The 24,352-nt window shown below is 39.7% G+C and overlaps 1 protein-coding gene across 3 annotated transcripts in view; it reads right to left on the reverse strand.

The window, feature by feature from the left end:
* Positions 1-955: 955 nt before the first annotated feature.
* Positions 956-24,352, reverse strand: part of nrp1a (neuropilin 1a) — a 67,957-nt gene continuing 44,560 nt past the window's right edge. Inside the window, exons 7-17 of one of the 3 annotated variants that reach the window (XM_053495309.1) lie at positions 21,553-21,708; positions 17,080-17,224; positions 12,474-12,805; positions 10,876-11,020; positions 7,793-7,903; positions 6,852-6,899; positions 5,514-5,657; positions 5,121-5,398; positions 4,867-4,960; positions 4,696-4,737; positions 956-3,749 (exon numbers count right to left, since the gene is read on the reverse strand). In XM_053495309.1, coding sequence (XP_053351284.1) covers positions 3,466-3,749; positions 4,696-4,737; positions 4,867-4,960; positions 5,121-5,398; positions 5,514-5,657; positions 6,852-6,899; positions 7,793-7,903; positions 10,876-11,020; positions 12,474-12,805; positions 17,080-17,224; positions 21,553-21,708 — 1,779 coding nt within the window. In that variant the 3' untranslated portion in view covers positions 956-3,465. Of the gene's footprint in view, positions 3,750-4,686; positions 4,738-4,866; positions 4,961-5,120; positions 5,399-5,513; positions 5,658-6,851; positions 6,900-7,792; positions 7,904-10,875; positions 11,021-12,473; positions 12,806-17,079; positions 17,225-21,552; positions 21,709-24,352 lie in introns of all 3 variants that reach the window. The other 2 variants (XM_053495307.1, XM_053495310.1) reach the window with 2 other exon arrangements.

Genomic DNA, 24,352 nt, shown 5'->3' on the forward strand with positions numbered 1-24,352 from the left:
GTGGTGTTTGAGAAGAAAAAAGACGTGTCTAAAAAAAATATGGCCATCTTAAAAAAAAAAACTTTTTTTTGCTTGGATTGCATTAATACAAACAGTTTCACTATGATGGCTTATGACAGCAATTGCTCGAATACTTTCAGGCATTTAGATGCCATGAAGAGTTTCATACCCAAATCTCCACCACTGAACAGTTGATATCCTCAGTAAGGTAGACTTTATATCAACTCCAACACATTTCCTTGTATATACTTGGACTTTTCAACCTCACTTATATTAAGGGAGTTTATTTATGGTCTTGCTATCTGGCTTCACCCAAATAAAGATGAGTTCCCTGAGCCTGGTTCCTCTCAAGGTTCTTGCCTTTTAGGGGTCCAATTTAGGGAGTTGAATTGAATCCAGGTTGCTCATAGAGAATTTTTTTTATTAAAGTGTATCCAGAATTTGTATTCCAGTGAACTGTATACTGCATGTGTACTGCCTGATGCAGTTATACATCTACTGCTGTAGCTCTTGAACCTGCCTTGATTCATATTGATTTTTTACTTCGGTTAAAGTTTCTGCTCTTATGGCTCACTTTCTTGCTTTGTATAAGTTCCCACATGGATACCTGAAATATTTGCACTTTTCAAAACAAGACACACAATCTTTTCTGGACACTGGAGATTTGTACCGAAGACTTCAATTATAAGGACAGTCCAGGTTTCCTATTCACAGTATGTTTACCCTTTGGTTTGTTCATACTATAATGATTTATAGCCTCAGTGTCTGAGAGTCAGGTCCTGTGATTGCAGGGATTTTTTCCCTCCTTGCTGCACTTTTAAACATGTGGCAGTGGTAACTCAATCGGTTAAGGCTCTGGGTTACCGATCAGAAGGTTGTAGGTTCAAGCCCCAGCACTACCAATTTAATATTAAAGGTATTGCACATAAGAAATAATGAACAAACTGCATCCAGCAAGTCTTAAGAAAACGTTTATTGGATCTGAATCTTTGGAATGTACGTTAAGCTAAGTTGATGAGCAACAGCAGACATTTGTGATTTCCTGTTAGTGATGCAGTATGTTTAAATACAAAACATTGATTGACAGTTTTTTAAGGCCTTGCTGTTTTATTTAGGTTCTTCTTCCTACAACAGCAATTACAGAATCAGTATTGAAAATAAAAGTTTCTCCCCGTCTTCTTGTGTAGAAAAAAAAAATCAAACAAAAACAAATTAGCACAAATTTTGAATGACAATACAAAACCAAAGATAATCAATCGGGTAAATGGGAACTTTACTATAGGAAATTTTTATACCTTTTTTCAATAATGAAAACATCTCAATAACCATATATTTCAGAATTCTTTTACACATTCTGAAACTATTAAAAAAAATGAACACTGTCCTTTTTTCTGAAGATTTTGTTTTTTACAAATGAATGCTATAAACACATAAACCTCTTTAAATATATCTATCAGTGCAACATTGTTTCTTTTTTCCCTTGATGCTACAGTATGCTTTCTTCATTAAACCTTACTGAAACTAGTCCGGCCTTTAGCTTCAGCTAACACACAGGTAGCATTGAGTAACGGGGTCATGGCATTGCAAACTACTGGAGATAAATGAATAGAGAACGTGTTTGTCACAGAACACAGCACAGCACAGAAACATACCAAGAAATCTTTAAAATATGAGTCAGTGTAGGTGTGTGTGTGTGAAAGAGAGATAGAGAGAGAGAAAGGGAGACAGAGAGGGAGTGAGATGGAGTGTTCTGGGTTATACTACATGTGATATGAAGCTCTTAGTTTGTATATCGTTACGTGATGTTAAATGACAAGCCAGCATTTCCTGTTTTAGATTTTAAGTCAGTCCTTCATATGCTGTTCACTTTTTATTAAGTCCAGTGCCTTAAAGCCGAGCTGATGCACGTCCGCTGTACGGTGTAGTATGTGTGGCCCTGTGTGATTTGAAGCAATGGTCCTTTGGTACAGACGCAAGAGCCAAAGTGATGATTCCTGTATTAAATCATACCCAAGGCAAATGTCACGCTTATGAGATGATAGCGTTTTCGTCACAACCAACCAGGTGTGATTTAAACAGGGAAGAGAAGAATGAGTACAGTCCAATCAGAGAGACGTGCCACGACGGTCCGCCAAACACAAAGACGACAGCACCGTTCCTAAACACGTCTCATTCGCAAGTCTTACACAAGACCGATGACGACAAAGTGCATTCGAGGCGAGAAGATGGTTAAGGCAAAAATGACAATGCTGATTTGTTCGTTTCTGATATGATGCCAAACATTTAAAACATAGCCATAAATAAAAACAGAAAAAAGAGTTTGGGTTACACCTGATTTTTTTTCCCCCTCCTTGAGACCTTAAGCCTGAAGGACGATCAGAACATGTGGACAGATGTGAGCCGTGAGAGCTAGGTGAGACGTAAGCACAAAGTGTAAGCACTTACGGAACCTTGTGGAGCGCGTAACTTCTCGGGGAATGAGTGTCAGTGTTTGTGTGTGTGTGTTTATTGTGTTCATGTGTGTGAACCACCAGCGTTTAACACATTAGCTGCATTTCTGGGAAACGTGATAAAGTAACCGAACAGGACAGAAAGCACACGTTTTCACCTTCACGAAACAGTCAGACGATTGTATTTACAACACCAAAGGAAAAAATGGATACTGCAGCTTTTTTTTTGTCTGTTTTACTTCTTTTTTTTTTAGAAAGGGCAATAAAATATATTAAAACTTACTGTATGTACAATATGTGGGCTCTCAACATTAAAGCGCAAGGAATAATCCGGGTCATGTTTGCAGGGTCATGTGACCAACAGATTTCTTTTCTTATTTTTTTGTGTTTGTCTTCGTTCCAGAACTTAACGGATGAAAGAAAAACTCACAAATCAACAAATGAGGCCAAGAAAGATGTACCAAAGGCACTGTCTGAACCACACCCTCAGATACGTGTCCCATTATGGGTTATCAAACATGGTTCATTTTGGATTTTTTTTTACACATCTCCTTTGAACAGAAAAAAAACAACAACAAAAAAGTTTTTTTTCTTCCCCTCCCAGGCAAAGAAGAAAAAAAAGATAAATATGTATAACATTTTCATATATTGGTCTCAACACCAGCATCCGATTGTAAAAATGAGCAAATAAAAAATAATAAAATAAAAAAATTAAAATAATCATCTAAATCCTCTGTACATATTCTTTTTTTGTCTGTTTGTTTGTTTGTTTGTTTGTTTTTCATCTCCTTCAACCTCAGATTTAATGTTTTTTTTTGTGTACACAGTGTCCCCTACTGGTAGGTTCTGTTCACTGCAGATCCTGAGAAAAGCACGGCTCAGTCCCAGTTCTGCTCCCATTGGTTCTCAGAACCTCGGAGCCTTGTCTTTATCCAGTGGGAAAGTGCCGTCAGTCTAGTTATTTTTTTTAAATCCCGCCTCCCTGAGGAGAGGTATCCTCTTATTGGTTTCCATCTCATGCTTCTGTGTATGAGTTCTGTGAGTTGAGTTTGTCCTTCTTGAGCTTGACGCCATCTACCAGCTCGAAGTTGTAGTTCTCCAGGGCGGATAAGTTCCTGTCGGCCATGGAGCCGTGAGAGCAGGCGCAGTAGAGCACTACGCCGCAGATCGCGCCCAGGAAGACGCCCAGCGCGCTCATGGCGATGATGGTGATCAGGATGGGGTCAAGAGTATTCAGCATGTTCCCTGTTCTGATCTCTTTGTTCTCAACAGTCTTTGGGAAGTTGGTGATGTCCACAGCTGCAGGAGGGAGAGAAAGAGCAGAATGTTATTTATAGAAAAATAAGACAGCTTGATAGTAGAAATCACAGCTATGTTCCATAGTAAAAGTAAGAGCATTTCCACACACACAGTTTGATGAGAACTCACATGATTGGGACTAAACAGCTGTGTGGTCATAAGAAAACTACGTGTAGGTAACACTAATCTGAAAAAAGCTTCAGTTTGCTAGAGGGCATAAAGATCGGACCTTTGAGCAGGGAAAAAGGTCCTGAGTCCAGATTGATCCTATTCAGAGTAAAGGATGCATCAGGGTAAGAAGGGAAGCGCATAAAATGATGCACTATCATGCATAGTGGAGGCGGTGTCATAATCTGGTGTTGCTTCAGTTGGTCAGGTTTAGGCTCAGCAACATTATGTGGCAATAAAATAAAATCAGCTGATGACCTGAATGTGCTAAATGACCAGTTTATCACATCTATGGATTGTTTTTGGATTGTTTTTTGATGGCACAGGACTCAGATTATGAAAGATTGGTTCTGCAAGCACGAGGAATGATTTTTACACTTGCACTGGTTGCAAGTTCCCTAATGAAAGCTAAACACAGTCAAACGAAATCCAAGAGTATGCAACTTTTTGTTGGATAAGCAGTGTATAATTTAATCTGCTATAAGTGATTTCAGTAAAAAGAAAACAGTTTTTCAACATCTTGACAGTTTTTAACATCTTAAAAAAATATGATCTAGAACAGACTGTCCCAGTTGTGTTACTCTCCCAGGCTCTGTAATAAGTAGCTGAATAAATAACACATTATACTGCTGTATGGATGGAGGCTGTAGGATGCAACAGAGGTGGTGAAATTGTTCTTCTTTGTACCTTTAACGAATAGCTCTTTTTGCTTTGTTATAATAATACAATCATGTCTATATGTGGTGTTTGTTTAAAACAAGAAACTTACGGAATTTACCAAAGTCATCAGGTATCATAGGTTCTGTAGGGACATCTGGGTCTAAATGCACACACACACAAGACAGATATAATCACTTAGAGGTACAAACAGGTATAAACAGTTGTTTGCCACTTGAATACTAATGAACAAAGCAGAACTAAAATATGACATAATTTTTTTTACACTCACCTTTGCAGTCCACCATGTTGATTTCTAGTATTTTAATATCATCCACAGCGATGTCTCCCAAACTCTGTCCCTCCACGACACCCTCTATCACCACCTGATAAACATCAAAAGTGTGTTAGAGATTTCAGTTCTGAGGCATATCCTCTGCTAGCTTGTTGTATTTCCAGTGCAAGACAACTACTTCACTTGCCAAGTGTACATCATCTTAATAACTTTTTATTATTTTGATCCAATACACTCTCTTATAAACACACCTGATATGGTTTGCTTGAATGTGGGATCAGCACACGGGCCTCCCTCCAGCGGTTACCCTGATGTCCGCTGACGGTCCAGAGGAGCACGTCGGCTGTTTCACGGCCACTCTCGTGCCGCTGCTTGATGTGCAGTGTGCCAATGTGTGAGCCAAACATGTGGTACCAGAAGGAGAGGCACAGATCCGAGTCCTGACCCGAAATAGCCGGACTGACCAGCTGCGCCACTTCTTTCTTCTGTGTTCCAGTGGCTAGGGTGTAGATGAAGTTTCCAGAGCCGCCTAAAGAGAACCGATACCATTTTCAGAAAATAATGATCACACTATATGAGACCTCTTTTAAAGAGCTGATTTCGGTGCCTGTTAAATTGCCCTGTTTGGTGTCTTTGCACATTACCTGTGTGGTCCATGTTGGGACCGGTGTTTAATGTTGGCGTGCCGCTTGACTGAATCTGCCACGTGTAGCTGCCCCCTTCAGACGTCCAGCCACAGAACGAGGGGTTGTTCGCCCAGCCAAAGTCACACGCAAACCACATGAAAGCTACAAAACGCACAAACACAGATGTTTAGAATTACCAAGACAACCTTATATCATCTGCTCTGATTCTGTCATTTGTTTTACTTATATTTGTACTTATTTTTTCCTTTAATCATTTCTGTTACTCTTTAACCTTTAATATGACCAAGAAACAGGTATCTTTCTGCAGTATCAAGGCTACATTACACCATTAGGGGGCAGTAGAATACCCTGTTACAAATAAGATAAAAATAATACAATTAATCTGATTCTTAAAAAAACTTTAAAACATGCAAGAAGCTGTCACTGATTATGCAGATGCAAGATCTTGCGAGTGATATTTATATGTGCATAATATTGATGAAACAGGCAGAAGGTGTGAAATCGAGACTGTTTAATACAGGGCACTGTCTCTTCTCTGTGACAGGAGGGAAGACAAAAAGACAAGAGAACATGGTGGGGGGGGGCGGATGTGTAAAATCCAGACATGAGAAAAAAAAACAGATATAAAAGATAAACGATGTCGTCGCCTTTCTTTCTCCAGACAGTATGAAATGCAATAACGTGAGGATTCAGAGTGGCTTCTGCAGCGTATTTGCCCAGTGAAGAGGAAAAAAATTCCCATTAAAAGCCGCAGCTAAAGCTCCCTGCCACTGTTCCTCAACAATACCGCCATCCAATTAAAAGTTATTTCTCTTTTTCCATCTCGAGAGGATTTGGACTGCGGCAGCGGAAGGCACTGGGCAGGAAGAAGTCCAAAAGTTTCGGAATCCTTCGCATAGAAAATAAACCACATTCGAAATGGAATAAACAGAAGTGTTTAATATGAACTTATCCAGACCACACACAAGTTTATCTTGTACAGATCAGCCAAAAATCCCTATAGGGTTACAACGTTTGGGTATTTTTTATGCTTCTGAGGACAAGATATATATAAAAAAATATATACACTGTATATGACCCACCCACACAGTCATAACAAAAACACAAGCTAATTAGAGAGAGTTGATTTGTTCTGTCCTCCCACGCCTGCAGTTTTATCTGTTAATGCTGAACAAGCTAAATTATAACAGCACTCATTAACAATTATGCAACTCATAAATGTTCATATCTGCCTACAGCTGAGATAAAACAAAGCACAAGAGTACCAAGTAATGGATGGACAGAAACAAATAAAGGGAGAGCTCATATAAGTGTTGTGCTGTTGTGCAGTCTCACCTGGTACGGAGCTCATTTCTGTGGTGGTCTCGGGAGCGGTAGTGCTGCCTGCGCAATGAACGAAATGAAATCAGACACACAGCTGGATACAGACCAACTCAAACACCATAACAACTTGCACAGCTTAAGGGTAACTAAAGTTGTTAGTAACTTGAGGCTGCGAGTTCCTGTTAATTGATTAAAGGTGTAGTATGTAATTTTAGAGCCCTCTACTGGTGAATTGTAATTGCAGTGAAAACATGATCCGTCATCGCTCTTTACAAAAGCATCCACATCCCCTCTTTTAAAATTATGTTTGCTTAACGAAATAAAAAATGCATTGTTCATAAATGGGGGGGAAACAATTTGTGAGGCAAATAAGATTTCCATGTTTGTACTGGAAAGTATTTATAGCTATATATGTTTGTTATTGGTCTGGAAAGTGATGGAAAATGTACAAAATCCACCTTTAATTGTATAAATGACGTTAATACTAAATTAACATGTGAGGCAGATGGGCCTAGCTAGACTAGAAATGAGTGAAAATCATATCCTACAAATTACAAACTGCACCTTTAAACCTTAAAGTTTTTGTTTTTAGAGCAATGCTAGCAATGCAGCAAGCTGCCACACTCTGGATGAAGATGACATATACTGTAAACAGCAGCTGAAATCACAAGTGTCTAAAATTATGGGTTTTATTAGTTAGCATAATGCTAAGTCAGTTAGCATAAGTGATGGGTCATAGAAGCAATGACCCATGAAAGTGCTTCGGTAAGCCTGCGTGCATGGGGTTAAGCATGTGGAAAATCTTAAGAGGGTAACATGCTTTGTGGAATTAGCTTAGCCAGAATATTCAAATAAGGAAAGGATGTTTTTTTTTTTTTTACAGTTAGTTTAGCATGTAGAGTAGTTAGCATGCAAGGTGTAGTAAGAAAGGGCGCAGGCTCTGCTGTTAGCACCTGTCTGTTCGTAGTCATCACCTGTTCCACTGTGACAGTTGGCTTGCTCATCGTCACACTCGTCAGACGGTGTTGTTGGGGGGACTGGCAGGGTGGGTGGCACTGTGGGTGCTAGAGAGAGAGAGAGAAAAAGAAAGAAACTATTGAATAAAGACAATTCAGGACATGATAAAACCCATAAATCATACACTAGCTACTTAATATAACAGCACCAGGAGCTGAAGCTAGATGTGTGTGTCATATGCGCCCGTGTGTGGTGTGTATCTGGGTGCTGAGGTTTGGCTCTGCTCCTGTGGGTTCTGGCAGCTCGAGCGGCTCCACCCAGGGCTCGGCCTGTGTGTGAGTGTGAGGCAGACTCGGGTCTTTCATTAGGCAGACGCATGCCTGCTGCCTGTGGCTCTGCCCGCTTATGCTCACAGCCGGATTCCCTCCGTTTACTCACAACTTATAATGAGAGGCTCCTGATTTTGCCAGGCTTTCAGCAAGTTACAAAGAGAGAGAGAGAGAGAGAGAGAGAGAATGGAGAAACCAGGAAGTGGGTGTAGAGAGGAGGGGTTAGACGTGATTACTGAAAGTTGGACGAATGTAATTATCCTGCTGTTGGATTTTGTTCATAAACACAGGTTTAAAAGATTATCTGTTCAGGCTGATTTAAATGATTTGCAGAAGCAAATAATATTATACTCCAACAAACAGAGCGGATATTTCGTACTGTATAATCCTCACGTCAGGGGAGTTTAACAGCAATTTGAAAAGGACTCAACAGTTAAACAGATGAGACGACACGAAGCGGAGAATAAATGCATACTTCTCTATCTAATAATCTTTAAATGTTCTTGTTTCATTAGCAACTTTTTTAACAAGTCACATCGTCGCTTCACTAATCCGACTCTATAAAGGCTAATCACATCCTATAAATCTAAGTCTGTGAAAACATTACTTTTGCCTTCTGCTAAATAAATTAGTCACTAATGTTATTATTATTATTATTTTTTTTTTTTTTTGCACATGTTAATTGCTTCTGCTACGAGACAGTTAGTTTTGTGTGAAATTAAGGTCGGCTTCATTCTCTACATTTGAATGCACTAAATTTGCTTTCATTTATTTACCCACAGCATTTCATTTATATACCACTATCATATTCAAATGCTTTTCCTGCTCGTAAACTCCTAAATGATTTCCTGTTTTCTATATATGTTCACACATACTGTATGTTCACTTAACTGACGTTGTAAAAGAGAGACTCCAACAAGAAAACTGCACAAGAAAAAGTTATTTCACTTGTACTAGTTGCAGAATCATTCATTATTAATATTATATGTATAAAATTATGAGTCACATAAAAGTAAAAAGTGTTCCATGTAATACGTTCTATTCTTTCGCAGAGATTTGAATAATATTCGAACACATAAATCTGTTCTGACTGCTTTGGTTACATTCTAGCACCTTGCTGTTATTCTTACAGATACGGATAGCAGCCGTGTGTGTATATTTCATGGTATGCTATACTCTGTGTGTGTGTGTCTGAGACTCAGAGAGAATGAGAATGAGAGTGAGTATATATAAACTGTTGTAAATTGTCCATATGTGTGTGGTGCGTGAGTGTGTGTATTGGCACTGCCAGTGAAAACAAGCCATCATCCAGCTAAAGCCCACAGTGGGACGCTCTAGCTTACATAAGCCAGCTTCAATGATTCCAAGAAAGCCAATATGTAAATCCACTTAATGCTGTGTCAACAGAGAATGTTCTCCTAACAAACCTAAACGAGCTCAGAGAGAGAGAGAGTGAAAGAGGGAGAGTAAGGGGTGTAGATAAGTAAAGAGAAGAGCAGGTAATAATAGACCATGACAAACTTGTATCCTTTAATGCCCTTGCAAATTCTCACTCACTTACTCACTCATCGTCTATATCATGTTATCCTGTGTACGGGGTTGCGGGGGGCCTGGAGCCCATCCCTGGAGACTTTTAACATTTTTAATACCAATCCATCGCAAAGCACACACATATATACGCATACACAGGCTCATTCACACACTATTTTGGAAATTTGGACTGTGGGAGGAAACCGGAGTACCAGGAGGAAACCCATTAAGCACAGGAAAAACTTGCAAACTCCATGCACACAGATATGACGGGGGATTTGAAACCAGAACCTAGAGGTGCAAGGTGATAATGCTAACCACTAAGTTCTTCACAAATTCCTTTTTTATTGATTAATTTTTTTAAAATAAATATTGCAGGTATATTTCCACTTGGTCTAATGGTTGCTTACGTTACCCATAATGCCGTTTGACTACCATCTGATAGTGATGTCTCTTTTGCTTCGTTTGTATCAAAAGAAAGCTTCCTCACATCAGTGCCTATACACTTTGCTCAAACAAATCCGCATCCATACTTGAACATTCACCACTGCGCTTGTCATCTTGTCAATTGCTAAGTAGCCAAGCCGAGTTTCTGCCATAACTCAATATAACAGTGTTGTACAGCTGCAATGATTTGCATTCTGCGACCACAATTTGCTGACTCATCTACTCGTACAGTTGATTTTTCAATAACATGACATGACTGGAATTTAATGAATGAGAAAAAGAATTCTTTGATTTTTTATTGCAACACTTCGCATACACCCACCAAACATATCACGGATATTCAACATGTTTCAGGGTGGAGTTTCCTTCAAAACATAAGGATGGGATTTGCGGAGGATGGGCTGTATATCGTCGTCTCGGGTGCCTGTCATTAGGGAAGGCCATACACGGATGCTTATTTAGGCCAACAAAAATCCTTTGATGGTGCATGTGTGGGACAACTGGGCTAATTCTGAAGAAAGCCGAAGCCCGGGGCATCGTTTTCTACCCTCTTGAGTGGATCCGCTCATGTTCGGCCAAGCAGCACGTGTATTTATTCCTCCATGATGACGGACCACACAGTGGGATTTTCAGTTGTTTTGTTTCATTCGAAATCCCTTTAGTTTGTCACTGATTTGTTTGCAGTTCACACAGAAAGTAGGGACATTATGAAGGAAAATGAGAGCCTGTAAAAAGACAGAGAGAGACAGAGCATATAATGTACAAAGACCTACCTTTAAACTCACAGCCTAGCAGCTCTAGTCTCAACCCCATTCCAGCTGGTGTAGCTCTGTCTGGATAAACTCTAATAAAGCGTGTCAGGATGGGCTCCACCGTCCTCAATACCGGTGTATCGTAGTTCATATTCCCCTCGAAAAGCTGCACAAGGACAGAGGAAAAGAGCATGAAATAGAGATAGGGATTAATGTATAGAGCATATAGTACGCATGAGAATTCAGCTGTGCATTTCGTCTCTTTCTTTACCGCTTTGAAAAGAGAAAGCGGTGATTCAGAACTGGGAATAAAACAAGCAAAAGCCTTAACCCAGTCAGTGATTGACATCTGAAGTGAACATTAGAGCAAAAGCCTGCTAGCTACCAACGCAGCGGGGTGTCTCGCTCAGGGAAATCTCCCACTGCCTTTCACTTCAATTTCAGCAGACTCCTTCTCCACAGTGGAATACCACAATCGAATGAGAAACAGAGGGAAGGAATTAAAGAGATAGAGAGACGCATGCTCTGGTAATGAGGAAGGTCTACAACAGTAACGTCATGAAAGAGAATTAATGGGCTTCGCTGTTAACTTTTGCCGTCTCCTTCAAGCTCGGATAGAAGGACAGAGGTGAGGATGAGAGAGAATAGCAAAAAGGTACTGTATAACTAGGACTTTTAAATCAGCTACAGAAGCCCCAGTGCTAGATCCCTGCTAGTGTATTCTGACAGGCATGAGGTGTTTCTTCTCTTTTCCGCTCCTGAGGGCAGCGTGGCTGAACAGCGTGCACCACGCATACCAATGAGGTATTAACACATTTACAGTCAGCTGGTGCAAATCCTCCTTTCTCATCTTTTTTCCCCCCTATCCATTCTACTTACCAGAACTGCAAAGCATTTTATGCAGGAATTTACAGTCAGTGTAAAGGCGTAAAAGTCTGAAGGTAATTTAAGTCAGTGTACCTTTTTTTTTTTTTTTTTTTTTTTGCATTTAGAGTAACTGAGATCTGAACCCTATGAAATCAGTAGCCTGATTTAAAAAGGCCAGGCCACATAAATAATTCAGAATATGAAAGGAGATTAAAATGGACTGCATGGAAAAACTGAGAAATGGTCCAACATTTCCAAGAGTCTCCAGCCTTTCAACCTTGTCCAGCTTTACAGTAGCTTAGTGCTGTATTTTTCCTCTATGGATTCCTCTGGGGGTGGCAATAATTCCATAACAAGCCTTTTATGTTTGGAAAAAAGACGGCCAATAACGTAAAACTTTACAACACCCTCATGTGTTTAAGGTCATACAATACTATGCATATATAATTCATTTTCATGAAGTGTTCCAATAATTTTGCACTTCACTCTACCTTGATATTTAGGGTTGGCAAAACAGTAATGCCGCAGCCCACAAAGTTAAAATGAAAAATGACTGGTTGTAAAACAGATCTTGGCCTGACTATTTTCATAACAGAAGAAGTAGTTATAACAGGCCTACCACATGGCTATACTCCCATAATTTAATATTTTCTGCAATTTTTTAAAATATGCAAATCATCAGAACATACTAATAATAACCAAGAAATCCTTTTGATCATACATTACTAATCCTCAGCTGCCTTTGTTCTCACCTTGGGCTTGTTACTGTTGGACTCCATCACCATCTTCCAGTCAGAACCGTTGTTGCTGTAGCCCAGACGGAACTTCTTCATAAAGACCTTGTTCTCGCGGTGCTTCCCTCCCTGGATGATCAATCCACGCACAAGTTTCTCCTGAGCCAGGTCCACCTGGAGCCATTCGTCCATGTAGGACTGCGGTTGGGGCGATAGAATCCATCCTGAGCGGCCAGTCAGCAGCCGGGCATACTCCGGTACCCAGCTGCGGTCCATGTGTGAGGAAATGCTGATCTGTTCATCAGTGATCAGGCCTGAGACCATTCCCAACATGCCTGAACATGGGTATTCTATATGGACAGAAGAAGTAGAAAAGAAGTTGAGACACACGTGAAAGCAAACAATAAGGAACTTGGGCACAACAATGATCTCACTTGTTAAATTGCAAAGAGATGAACCATGGAGAGAGAAAAAATGCATTACTGGCTGTCTACAGTACAGCTGTCACAGTGAAAAAAAAAAATCCTGGATTGAGCTCTGGATGGTGCACAGAAGGGCATCTGGAGAGACTAAAACATGTGAAAGAGAGCAAAGAGACAGCACCCAAGAGAAAATGAAGACACAGCATGCACATATAAGCAGTCGAGCGTCTCTTCCTCTTCTTTTCCCTTTCCTTCATCGTCGCTCCTTCTCTCTCTTTTCTGACCCTTTGCATATTAACTCACCCGCCTGCGGTGTTAGTCTCCAGGTATCTAATTAAAACTCCCCTCTCCTCTGGCGGTTCTACCTTTCACATCAGAGCTTCTAGTTTTCATGCATCAGGTTTTTCCTCCCCCTGCTCCAACCACCTTCTTTTGTCATTGACATTCTTCCAATCTCATTTGGCTTGATCTTTCCATTCTCCACTAAAGCACCTTCATGTGGTGTGTAATCTCTAAATATTTCCCCCCCATACATAATAGATCAGTTTATCTATTTTCACTTCAGTTAATTACTTCAGTAAATTTTTTTAATAATAGGCATCATCACAAAATATAAATCTGGATCCGGATATACTGTAGATAAATCCCTACAGAGAATGGCAAGGGTGACGGTAACAAGCAAAAACTTCCTGACATGATATGAGAAAAAAAAGACCAGAAAACAATAATAACAACAACGAAAAATAAATAAATAATAATAATCGGATTACCAAACACTCAGTATAGTATATGTTGCAGTGAAGGAATAAAAGTGTGAGGCACAGAAAAAGGATGTTGAGGATGTGAAAAATGAGCACATGACTGTCTTTATGATTACAAAAACACTTCATTAGAGCGGTTGAGTTTCTGACATAAAATAGAAAGCTTAAGGAGGAGAATGTATAGAGTCTAGAGTGTGTACTTATATACTGCCCTTGATCTATTTGTTTGTATTAATAGAATATTTCCAGTAACATGGGCTCTCTATGTAGCGATAAACACATAAGCTACACTATAAAAAAATAAATAAAAAAAAAAAAGGGAAGAAGAAGGTTTTTAAATTAATGACCTGTCATAATATTATAATCTAAAATCAGTTCAGTTCCTGTGAATCAGGAAAGCATCAGAAACACTTTGAGATGTGTCACAGATGGACCTAATGCAGTGTGAAATACCAATGCTGCCTGTGCAGCTCTGGAACAGATAAACACCCTTGCCTGCGATTTTCAGATGTTCTCTAAAAATCCCAAAGATACTGGTAAATTATTACTTAAAGGAGTTGGTATTTTGTTGAAATCGCACACGGTTTTCAAGTCCAACTGGGACTTTTGATTGTGCAGAATAACGGTTATAAGAGTAAAAACTCCCTTCTCTATAAAATCCTCTGCTACACTAATGCACTTATCCAAGCGTTTTACTAGTGCTTGGATACCAACAAAGTGGAAAGATTTCTTAGGACACCGCAGCCATGATCGAACTGCCTGCTTCACATCTAAAACCCTGGCCTCCCAGGAATTCCCTTAAGGTCAGGACTGTACGATAGATGTGGGAATGACTCCCTGTATTGTACAAGTGATTGATTGTGTGTACAGTTCCCACAGACCGATGACAAGTTATCTGTTGATTTTCAAAGATCAGGTGTCAAAGAATGCAGCGGGGCAATGTGGCCTTCTTTAAAATGTTTGCACCATTCTAATATTTTACTGCGGCTAAGAGTCTCATCGCCGTACTGTGCTCGAAGTCTTCTGTAAATGTCAATCTGCTTTACATTTTCATTCACAAGAATCTTCATCACAAGGCCCATTTTGACCCGAATGCTCCTTGTATTTTTCATATTCTGTTTAAAGTATAAAATTAATATACAGTATATTCTTGGCTTACATACCTGTGCATTGTTTAGGTTCACTGTTTAACTGTTCACTGTTTAACAATGCTCCACGTTGTCTCTATTTCTTTTCTAAGAGCATTTTACCTGGATTTATTCCTTCTTCCTGAGATACAACTTAGTTTGTATAAAAAAATAATAAAATGAAAAAAAAAAAAACATTAACCCTTATTAATCTAAATTTAAACCCTGTGTTAAAGTGTGCCTATAATATAATCCTATGATTTGAAAGCACTACTGTTAAGGCACCACTGTTATCGACTTTTAATCAACCAAGCAAAACTGACCCTGCATTATGTACTGTATACATAACTTTTAAAAATAACACATCTATGTGTTAATAAGGGATGTTGCCTTTTAAATAGACTCCTACAACTAGATGTCCTTAGAAGTGACACTATTAGATTGTGCTCTGTATGCCTTTTAAATGGAAGTTTGTTGTCCAATTTATTATCCAGTATGATTAAGAATGTTTGTAAGCTACAATCTAAATGTCAAGTTGTGTTAAATATACTTTATGGACTCATTAAAGTCTGTAATTTGAATTTTCCAATCATTTCTGACAAATCTCAACAATCTGAGGATGTACAGACACCCTGACTCATAGTGCTGAAAGACTGCCTGAAAGAATGATGTATTTGTTCTTGTAGACACATTTGTGTCTGGTGTGCGTGTGTGTCATCGCGTGAGTTGCCACTGATTGGGGTGGGTCTGTGGAACGGGTGGCGGCACTCACAGATGGCCTTATTTACAAACAAACGGGGGAAGTTTATTGAGGGGGCTGTGTGGATGTGGAACGCCTATGACATGTTCCTGCACTTTAACACACATCCCAGGGTGGTGTTATACAGTGTGACAACTGTTTACATTTTTTACAGATTATACGTTTATATGGCTGGATTAGTCTGTAAAGTTTATTGAAACTTAACGAATTCCCACAGAGATTTACTGTATAATGGTGTATAATATCAGGATTTTAAAAATGAAGTAAGTAAAATATACATACTGTATACACATCAGTGGTAAATGTTGAATAATTTTTAAATACCTTTCATGTATTTTTTAACCATAATGTAACAAATTATATATTAATGAGTATATACAGTATAATACAACATTATGCATCTATATGCTGTATATATTTATACATTGTTGTTTTTTAAAATAAATATGGAAAGTGTAATTATTTGACGAAAGCACATTCTTTATGGGGGAAAGTATAAGATTTAACATCCTATCTAGTATAAATGTATGGTTTTCATTCATATATTCTATATTCTTTGCTGCAACCAATTTTTTCCATGTTCTTCTTCTCCCAGCTAAGTGAACGCCCAGCTGTCCGTATCTTCAGAAAGAACCCGCAGCACGCTGATGATGTCACGAGGAAGCCTACGCTCTTGTGATGTGTTTAAAATGTGGTGCGCTGAACATCCACCCTAAACATGGCTGCCCCAGCTGGGCTCTGGCATTTCATCAAACTGAGTACAATCACACATATACACACACACACACAAATGCAGACACACATGCATTTATGCACACATGCAAAACCCACTCAAAATTTGCCCAGGAGTATACAGAGGATAAAAATAGTGGCAGTGAACGTAGGATGTATATGAGATTGATAGTACGCACACGTCGTTTCACCAGGGAGGCGCTCATGACATGAAAGGCTTCATAATCAAAACCCTGCTGAGGGTGGAGCCATGCCAAAACATGCAGATGAGCATGCAAATGAGAGCCGAGCCAGCTGGGACTGTGTGATTGGTGACTGAGGAGCCATGCATTTATAATAGCAATGTAACATGCGTGTGTGAGTGCGTCTGGTGGAGAGCCTGAAACTCTGGGGAAGGTTAGTGGGTTCAGAGAGCAGAAGCGAGAATGTTAGACTCTCTCTAAGGAGAAGTAACCATGCCTGCTATGGAGGGCGTTCATTTTAAATGAAGAAGATCCAAAAGAGTTTTGAATACGTAATCCTCTTTAGCACATAAGAGCTCATCTATAATGCAGAAGCGACCCCGACTTCCTCCGGGTGAAAAAAAAAACCCAGCACGCTCTTGCACAAATCTTTCAGTACAACGGATAAACACTTCTCCACACACTTGCCAGGAGTGTGCGAGAAATGTAAACTATGTAGACGAGAGTTATAGACCTTCAGAAGGGTGCATGCACCGAACATGGCTTCTGTCTTGTACGCTAATCTGATGTGAATTGGTACATATAAACAACACTTTAGACAAATCGCAGCTGGGGTAAATCGATAGCCCTGAAAACCCACCTGAGATCTTACAGCCATACACTTCGAAGCGCAGAGCAATGCCAGTCTCCCACATGAAGGGTCGGATCCGGAGAAAGCGTGTCAGGGTCGGTCTGGGCAGCGAGGTCTTCACGACATCAGTGGGATTGGTGTTGCCCATGAAAACCTGCCAGAGAGCCAACAAATCCCACATTAATTATTAACACGATTTCAGGAGAGGATTCATCAAGGACAGTCCCCAGAAGCCTGGAGCTTGTGCAGCTTTCTGTCCTGTAAACATAGCAACTGGACTGGATTATATTCAGCACATTATACTGGGAGATGAGGCGGTATAAACAGGATAATTACAGTACCCATTTTTGCTAAATTCCCCAATCTTAATTTGTTTATTATTATGATGGCAATTAGGAAAACAAAACAAAACTTGTTAATAAACCTGCTTTATGCAACCTAGTTGAAAAGAGTACACATTTCGGTTCTTCAATATGTGGATCAGAATGTGCAATAAATATACACTACCAGTCAAAAGTTTGGACACACCTTCCAATTGCATGGACGTTCCTTATTTTTTTTCTTTCTACACTGTAAAACTATACTGAAGCGGTCCAAAATATGCAATAATCTTTGATATTGAGATGTATCTGCTACTTACGATCTGTAAAGCCTTTATAACAGCTCTAATCTGAGCTGCTGTTTGTTAATTGGTACCTAAATGAACTTCTTCCTGCAGCAGAGGTATGGTTTGGTTTTGCTTTCCTTGGATGGTCTTCATTAGAGCCAGGTTCGTCATGGTGCTTGATGGGTTTTGCAAACACACTTAACAATACTGTTTTTGCAAAAACTGTTACAGGACAGCTGACCTCAGTGTCTTAAAATAACACATGGTTGTTGGTACTTAATTACCTAATGGCATATGTGTTATTTAATAGTTTTGAGTGTAGAAAATAAATCCAAACTTGAGTCCAAACGTTTTTGACTGGTACTGTACATAATGTTTATTGAAAAAAAGGTCCCAAGAACAAAAGTATCATTTATGCAGGAAACTTTGAACAGTTCCATCATGTTATTCCTCAGTGTTGATGAATTTTCTACACAGCAGCTATGACAATAGATCTAACTGCAATGTAAATGACAAGATTATAATAAAGTGCTTGTTATAATATGTTATGGTTATAATTGTAGTAACAACTTTTGGATTTGTATAGCGGATGCTCAACATGATTTAATAAGGCGAATAACAAACAGATTTACTTAGATGAGACTTCAGTGTCGCTTTACAGATGTTTCATCACATTAAATGTAAGTGTAAATGGATAAAAATATAAACCGTCATTCATCAAGTTGTCAGTGGGAAATTGCTGTGGGATGAAAGACTTCAGGATACACTGTTATATGAAAAAGTATTAACTTTGTGTTGGGTTGTTAATGATTTCCATCGCTCCATCCATCCATCTAGGAACCTCTGTAGTCCTACTAGTGACAGTGGAGGCCAATGATGACCATCGTATTTATTCCCATTTTGTCTGACCGTAGATCGTAGGATTAACATTCACACACACACAATCACACATTTTTCATGAAATTTACAGGAAATCACTTCTGAGCACAATTCCAGTAATGTTAAACCATAACATTCAAATAACTTCCTATATCAGTAAGCAAGTGTGTTTATGCTGTTGTCCAAGTGAGCACTTAAAACCGAATTAAACTCATTAAATTCGAATACACTGCTGGATTAATCAGGAACAAGAGGATCAGTCCGTATTAAAGCTAACCGCTTTGAGTTCATTTATTTAACCGTAGGCGCCACATTTTCTGTTTTTATTGGTTTCCAGGCACACGAGTCGCTCCTACATTAATTCATCTCTGAGTCTGGATTTGACTGACTGTCGGTAGGTAAGGAATAAAAACAAGAGGCTGTTTGCACAAAAAATATATTAGCCACAACGTCAACAGTTTTAACATGTTACACTGCTCCATAATTTAGTTGCGGTTTAATATCCTCCTCCTAACACTGTCAGCTATAGAGAGATACACCACACCGGAGGCTTTGTTTTACTCGCCAGTGGTTCAAACGCCACAGTGAAAGATCAAACCCTGTCCAATTATGGTTCTGTCCATGTGGTCAGTGTGCTAAGTACAGCTCGTTTAGTGGCTTTGTCAAATATCGTTACATCTCCCAGCTCTATTTTAAACTGACAGCTGAAGTGTGTTCGGGAGAGCAGGGAAATCCTATGTGCCAAAGGAAAAGGAAAAGGGTTTGGAGGGAAAAACCCTCTCTCTCAAAACATTACGCACTTCTCAGTCTACAGGTCACTTAAAATATACTGGGGACTACAGAGACGTGTCCGAGTTCATGCCTCCTTCTGATTAAAGCCCTGAGCGTATTTATCTGACTTTGTCATCGCGACTGGAATGCTTTCGACCTTTCAGCATGTCGTTCCCTGGTTGAGATGAGATAAGCCGAGATGCGGCTGCGTTCCTATACACACAAAGCTGCTTAATCTGTCCACTTGCATATGCTAATATGCTTAGGTGTATTTAAGGATGTCTGAAGCAGTGAGACCATAGTTTCTGTAATCTCTTCTGGGCCACTATTCCTTTATTTCCGCTGCTATCTCAGGTCTCTGGGTGCAGATTGTCAAATGTGTGCGTGAGGCAGAGAACAACACAACGGGCCAGCCGTTCTCTCTTTAAATGTCACGGTAAAGCTCCATCCGACTGCACTAACTATTAAAAGCCTTTTTTTGGAGAGCGAGCGGCAACCACAGAGGCAAACTGCAACCTCAGCGGTCTGCAAATGGGCCCCGTTCTCACTAAAGCACTTTGGAGCATCTAGAGAGTGAGAGAGAGAGAGAGAGAGAGAGAGAGCTTTATAAAAAGGGAATTGTGATTTTAATGGGGTCGAGGCAAAAATTGGGCCTTAGGGGTTACACACACACCAGTACACACAATGACTAAACACCTTAAGTCTATTTAAACATTTTCAAACTGATTATAAGATAAAAGGAAGGTGAAAGATGCACCCTTACACCTGATATCTATTTGACCAGGGAGTCCTAATGCAGAGTGAGGACCAGCTGCTCAAACACACAAACATATAACTCTTCACCTCAATTCTTTCTTCCAAAAGCTTCTGTTTATTAATCACTCTGTTGTTTGGTTTCATTCTTAAGTAACAAAATCCCTACCACAAATGTTGACATCATTCAACACTCGCTCGAAATAAAAAGTCTCCCACAGCCTGTCTGGCTACTGTGGTTGTTTTGGAGTTGTTTTTCATGTTTGTCTTTTTTTTTTTTTTTTTTTTCTTTTTTTTTTACGGCCCTTGTAAATTCATTCAGTCTCGAGAAAGTGTTAACATTCCATGCTGGGGCAATAACGGAGTCTGACAGACGCGAGTGAGCATGGTGGTCTTTATGGAGAAGGATACGTCATGGATATTTTGACATGAGGATACTTCCTTAGTTGGCACTGACATTTACACATAGGCAGAAAATGATATAGTGAAGTCGGGCCTGAATTAATATCTATAACAGGCTGCACAAGAGGTGTGCAAAAATCATCAGCATGATTTACATTATGCTCACGTGCACAGTTTATATAGCAACTGTCTTACTCGAGTCCTGCGAGCGTGAAATCTGAACTTTTCTTGACAACACATCGCAGGGCACAGGCTCACTCCCAATCATACACAGTGGGCAACTTGGAAATACCAATCAGCATACAATGCATGTCTTTGGACTGTAGGAGGAAAGTGGATGAAACCTAAAAACACTGAGAGAACCTTCTACAGCCCAAAGACATGCATTATATGCTGATTGGTATTGGTAAGGTGTGAGGTGACAATGCTAACCCCTAAACCTCTGGGATATCTTCCCATGTCTAATTTCCTTATATAGCCAGTATGTAAAAAAAAAATAACATGATGAAGACTGCTGTTATTGGAAAATAATGAATGACACAATGTGGGCAGCAATGTAACATACGTGAAGATACTGTCTGATAACAGCATACTCATAACAGCAAGTTATGATTTATTTCCTCCATACCATTGCAATTTGCAGAAAATTCTATTTTTTTACTCATTAAAAAACAACTTTGTCAGTTTACAGCTACATAAAATGTTGCGGGAAGACTGTAAAACAAGTTACCCTCCTGTTATCACTTATGTTATAGCAGCTGTAAACAGCTGTAATTCCTTCACCAGCTTGTTCTTTCTCTCGTTTGAAGTTAAAAAAAGAAGAAAAAAAAGACACTGTGTCTCATGTTACAGAGAAACAGCAAAACCCTTCACCCTAAAGCATTAAAGGAACAGCTTTAACTTTGAATGTAACATTCACCATATTAAAATGGAAGCATACAGTATGTATGAACTTAATATAAACTATTGGCCAATCAGAGTTAAGAATTCGGAAAAAAACAGTTGTTTGAGATGGCCTGTACAACATAATTTAAACGTGAGTATTAGTGTCAATAAAGAGCTCCTCATACCTTCTGTTTGGAGCCCTCCTTCAGTGTGATCCAGTCTTCCCCGTTCGAGCTCACGTCCACCTTGTAGGACTTCACATAGTACTTTTTATTGGTCTCCTGTGATATGGCACCCTGAGTCCCGATGGCTGAGACGAAACGCAGGAAACCCAGATCAACCTGAGTAAAAAAAGGAGAGCAGTTAAAAAACATGATAGTATAGAAAAGAACTACTGTAGAACGTGTCTAACATGTGACGCTTTCAGAACCGCACCATGGACCTAGAAGGTATGATTTAATGGTGCTGAGTTTAATAAAGGGTGGTGGTGATGGTGACGATTTAATTTCCTGTGATAAGACACGTGAGCCTATTGGATAACCGGGAGATATGGGACTTGTCTGGCTAAGTGACTAAAGCAGTAAAAATGCAGAAAAGAGGAGAGATTTTCGGATCTGTGCCGTATGAAAAGACAAATGCTTCATAAATGAATAATGAGCTCCGTTATCATTATGGAGGAATACCAGTGAGGAGAAAGAAAGAGAGAGAGAGCGAGAGAGAGTCTACGAGTTACTGGCAGAGACTGAATGTACAGGGAGAGTCTGAGTGTGTGCGTATGTGTGCTGTTTTTAACAAATGTCTAGTTTTGCAGACTTTGCAGTTTCTCAGATTTAAGACAGACCTAGCAGGAGCACGTCTGTTACACTAGTGACACAGACAAACTCTCGCTGTGAATGTGTTTTATGATATTACCGTACATACGATTATACCCTTGAAAAACACATCCTGTCTTCCCAGTCTTGTCTTATTCCCTGTTGGCACAGACGGACTAGACTGTACATGACCCTCTCACCCGGTGCTTGTAAAAGGGATTGATTTTGCAGTTTGTGCTCTTGGCTCTGTCTGATTGCTGGGATGAAGCTTTTTTTTTCTTTTTCTTGACTGCATGGTGAGTTACCTCAATCCCAATCATATGACTAATATTCTCTAACGTTTAGAATTAACTGTATATGGACAATCAGGTCTTGGTACCGGCACTGCATGCAGTGGCTGGGTAGTATGGGGTGTGCCAACTCACAGACGACGGGGCTCGAACCTGGATCCTTAGATCCCCAAACCAACAACCTAGAGCCTTAGCCACCTGAGCCATAAATAGAAAAAATATAATAATATTTCACCACCGAGAAGTGTGAGTCCCAATTTTTCTTGATTCTTATATTCGCAGTACCCTGCTCAGTAACCTAACCTATGCTAGGTCAGGATTTTTATTACCAATAGTAACAATCCCTACTATATTCATATAAGTGTGAAAACTATCCTCTAAATCAGCCACCCATGAGACATTAACCATTAAAATAAACACATTTTGGAGTTTAAAATTTACACCGAATGCTTCCACTTTCCACTTTTTCGAAACCTGTTCCAAACATCAGTCTTCTGGAGCTGTGGAAGTGCTGTGGTCCCCACACAGCCGCCATGGTAACTGCACATTAAAATCCTGGCGGCGTTTAGGCAGAACATTGCTGGCTGCTTTTCTTGACATGGCTTTCATTTCATATTAAACACCCATTCTACTGTAACTTCCAAGACATCCAAACTAATAACAAAAACAGATGGAAATGCACACAACCCGTCTAGTTTGCCTTCTTTATGCCTCATTTCAGAGGGTATAACGTAAATTTAGAGAAATCGAACAGGATCCGCTGTTGCGGCTGTCAAAGAGCACAAGCAGCATTCGATAAAATCTCACATTTCGTCTGCTGCATAAATGTAGAGTGAATATAATTCTCTGGTTTAGGGTATTATTTTTAATAAAAGTGGAAAAAAACACATACAAACTCTCTTCTTTTTTTTTGGAGTTGTCTATTTAAGTAGATATGTGTCTGGAAGTGTGTGTGGCCTTGAGATTCCAGTTAAGACACAACCTCAGTCACATCTCATCTCATCTTTCATACCGCTTTATCCTGTATTCAGGGTCGCAGGGACCTGGAGTCTATCCCAGAAGGCTTAGGGAGAGGCAGGGTACACCCTGGACAGGGTGCCAATTAATCCATCGCAGGGCACACACACAACTCCATGCATACAGAGACGGGAATCGAGCCTGGCACCTCAGTCTCATTCCTTTTATAAATTTTTGGCTGGGATGTGCAGAGATATTCAAGTAAAATTTGTGAATTTCTCCATTACATTAAATTTGCTGCCGTCAAAGAACTGTATGTGCAACTAACATGACTGGCGATAAATTTAGTAGTGATTTTTGTTTCAGATTAAACTGTAAGATAGTATTGTTAATCCTTAATTTTTCTTGCTTATCCATAATAATTTCATATTCAAATGGAAATATATGGGTTATAAGGGACGTCACTGAGGTAGAAGGACCAGGAACAAAATCCGCATAATTTCCCGACATCTCCACATCACATTGTGTGCCACAGCTATCCAGAGAACAGCATCAGCACAGCTGGAAATCCCTAATTAACTAACACACAACCTTCCAGATGCCTGAGTGAATGCACAGGAAGCTTTCCAAAAGACTACCACATTACCTTAAAAGGATAGGGACATGTACCGCACATTTCCCTGACCCTGACTTGTTCACAGAGAACACCATGACCACACTAGTATATCTTTACATGTGGACACGCACACTCCTGTGTACAGCCTGAGAAAAATCAGGTCAAACGTTCCAGACTGCTGTTGAGTAAAAACATCAATCACGGATGGAAGTGTGTTTTGTTGAAGAGAATGGATTTATGGACAGAATTCAGAATTTATAACGGCAATTGCACCCACTGTATGCGTGTCGGACCCCTGAAGCCCACTGAG

Source organism: Clarias gariepinus, chromosome 4, assembly GCF_024256425.1.
Source record: "Clarias gariepinus isolate MV-2021 ecotype Netherlands chromosome 4, CGAR_prim_01v2, whole genome shotgun sequence".
Classification (NCBI taxonomy): Eukaryota; Metazoa; Chordata; class Actinopteri; order Siluriformes; family Clariidae; genus Clarias; species Clarias gariepinus.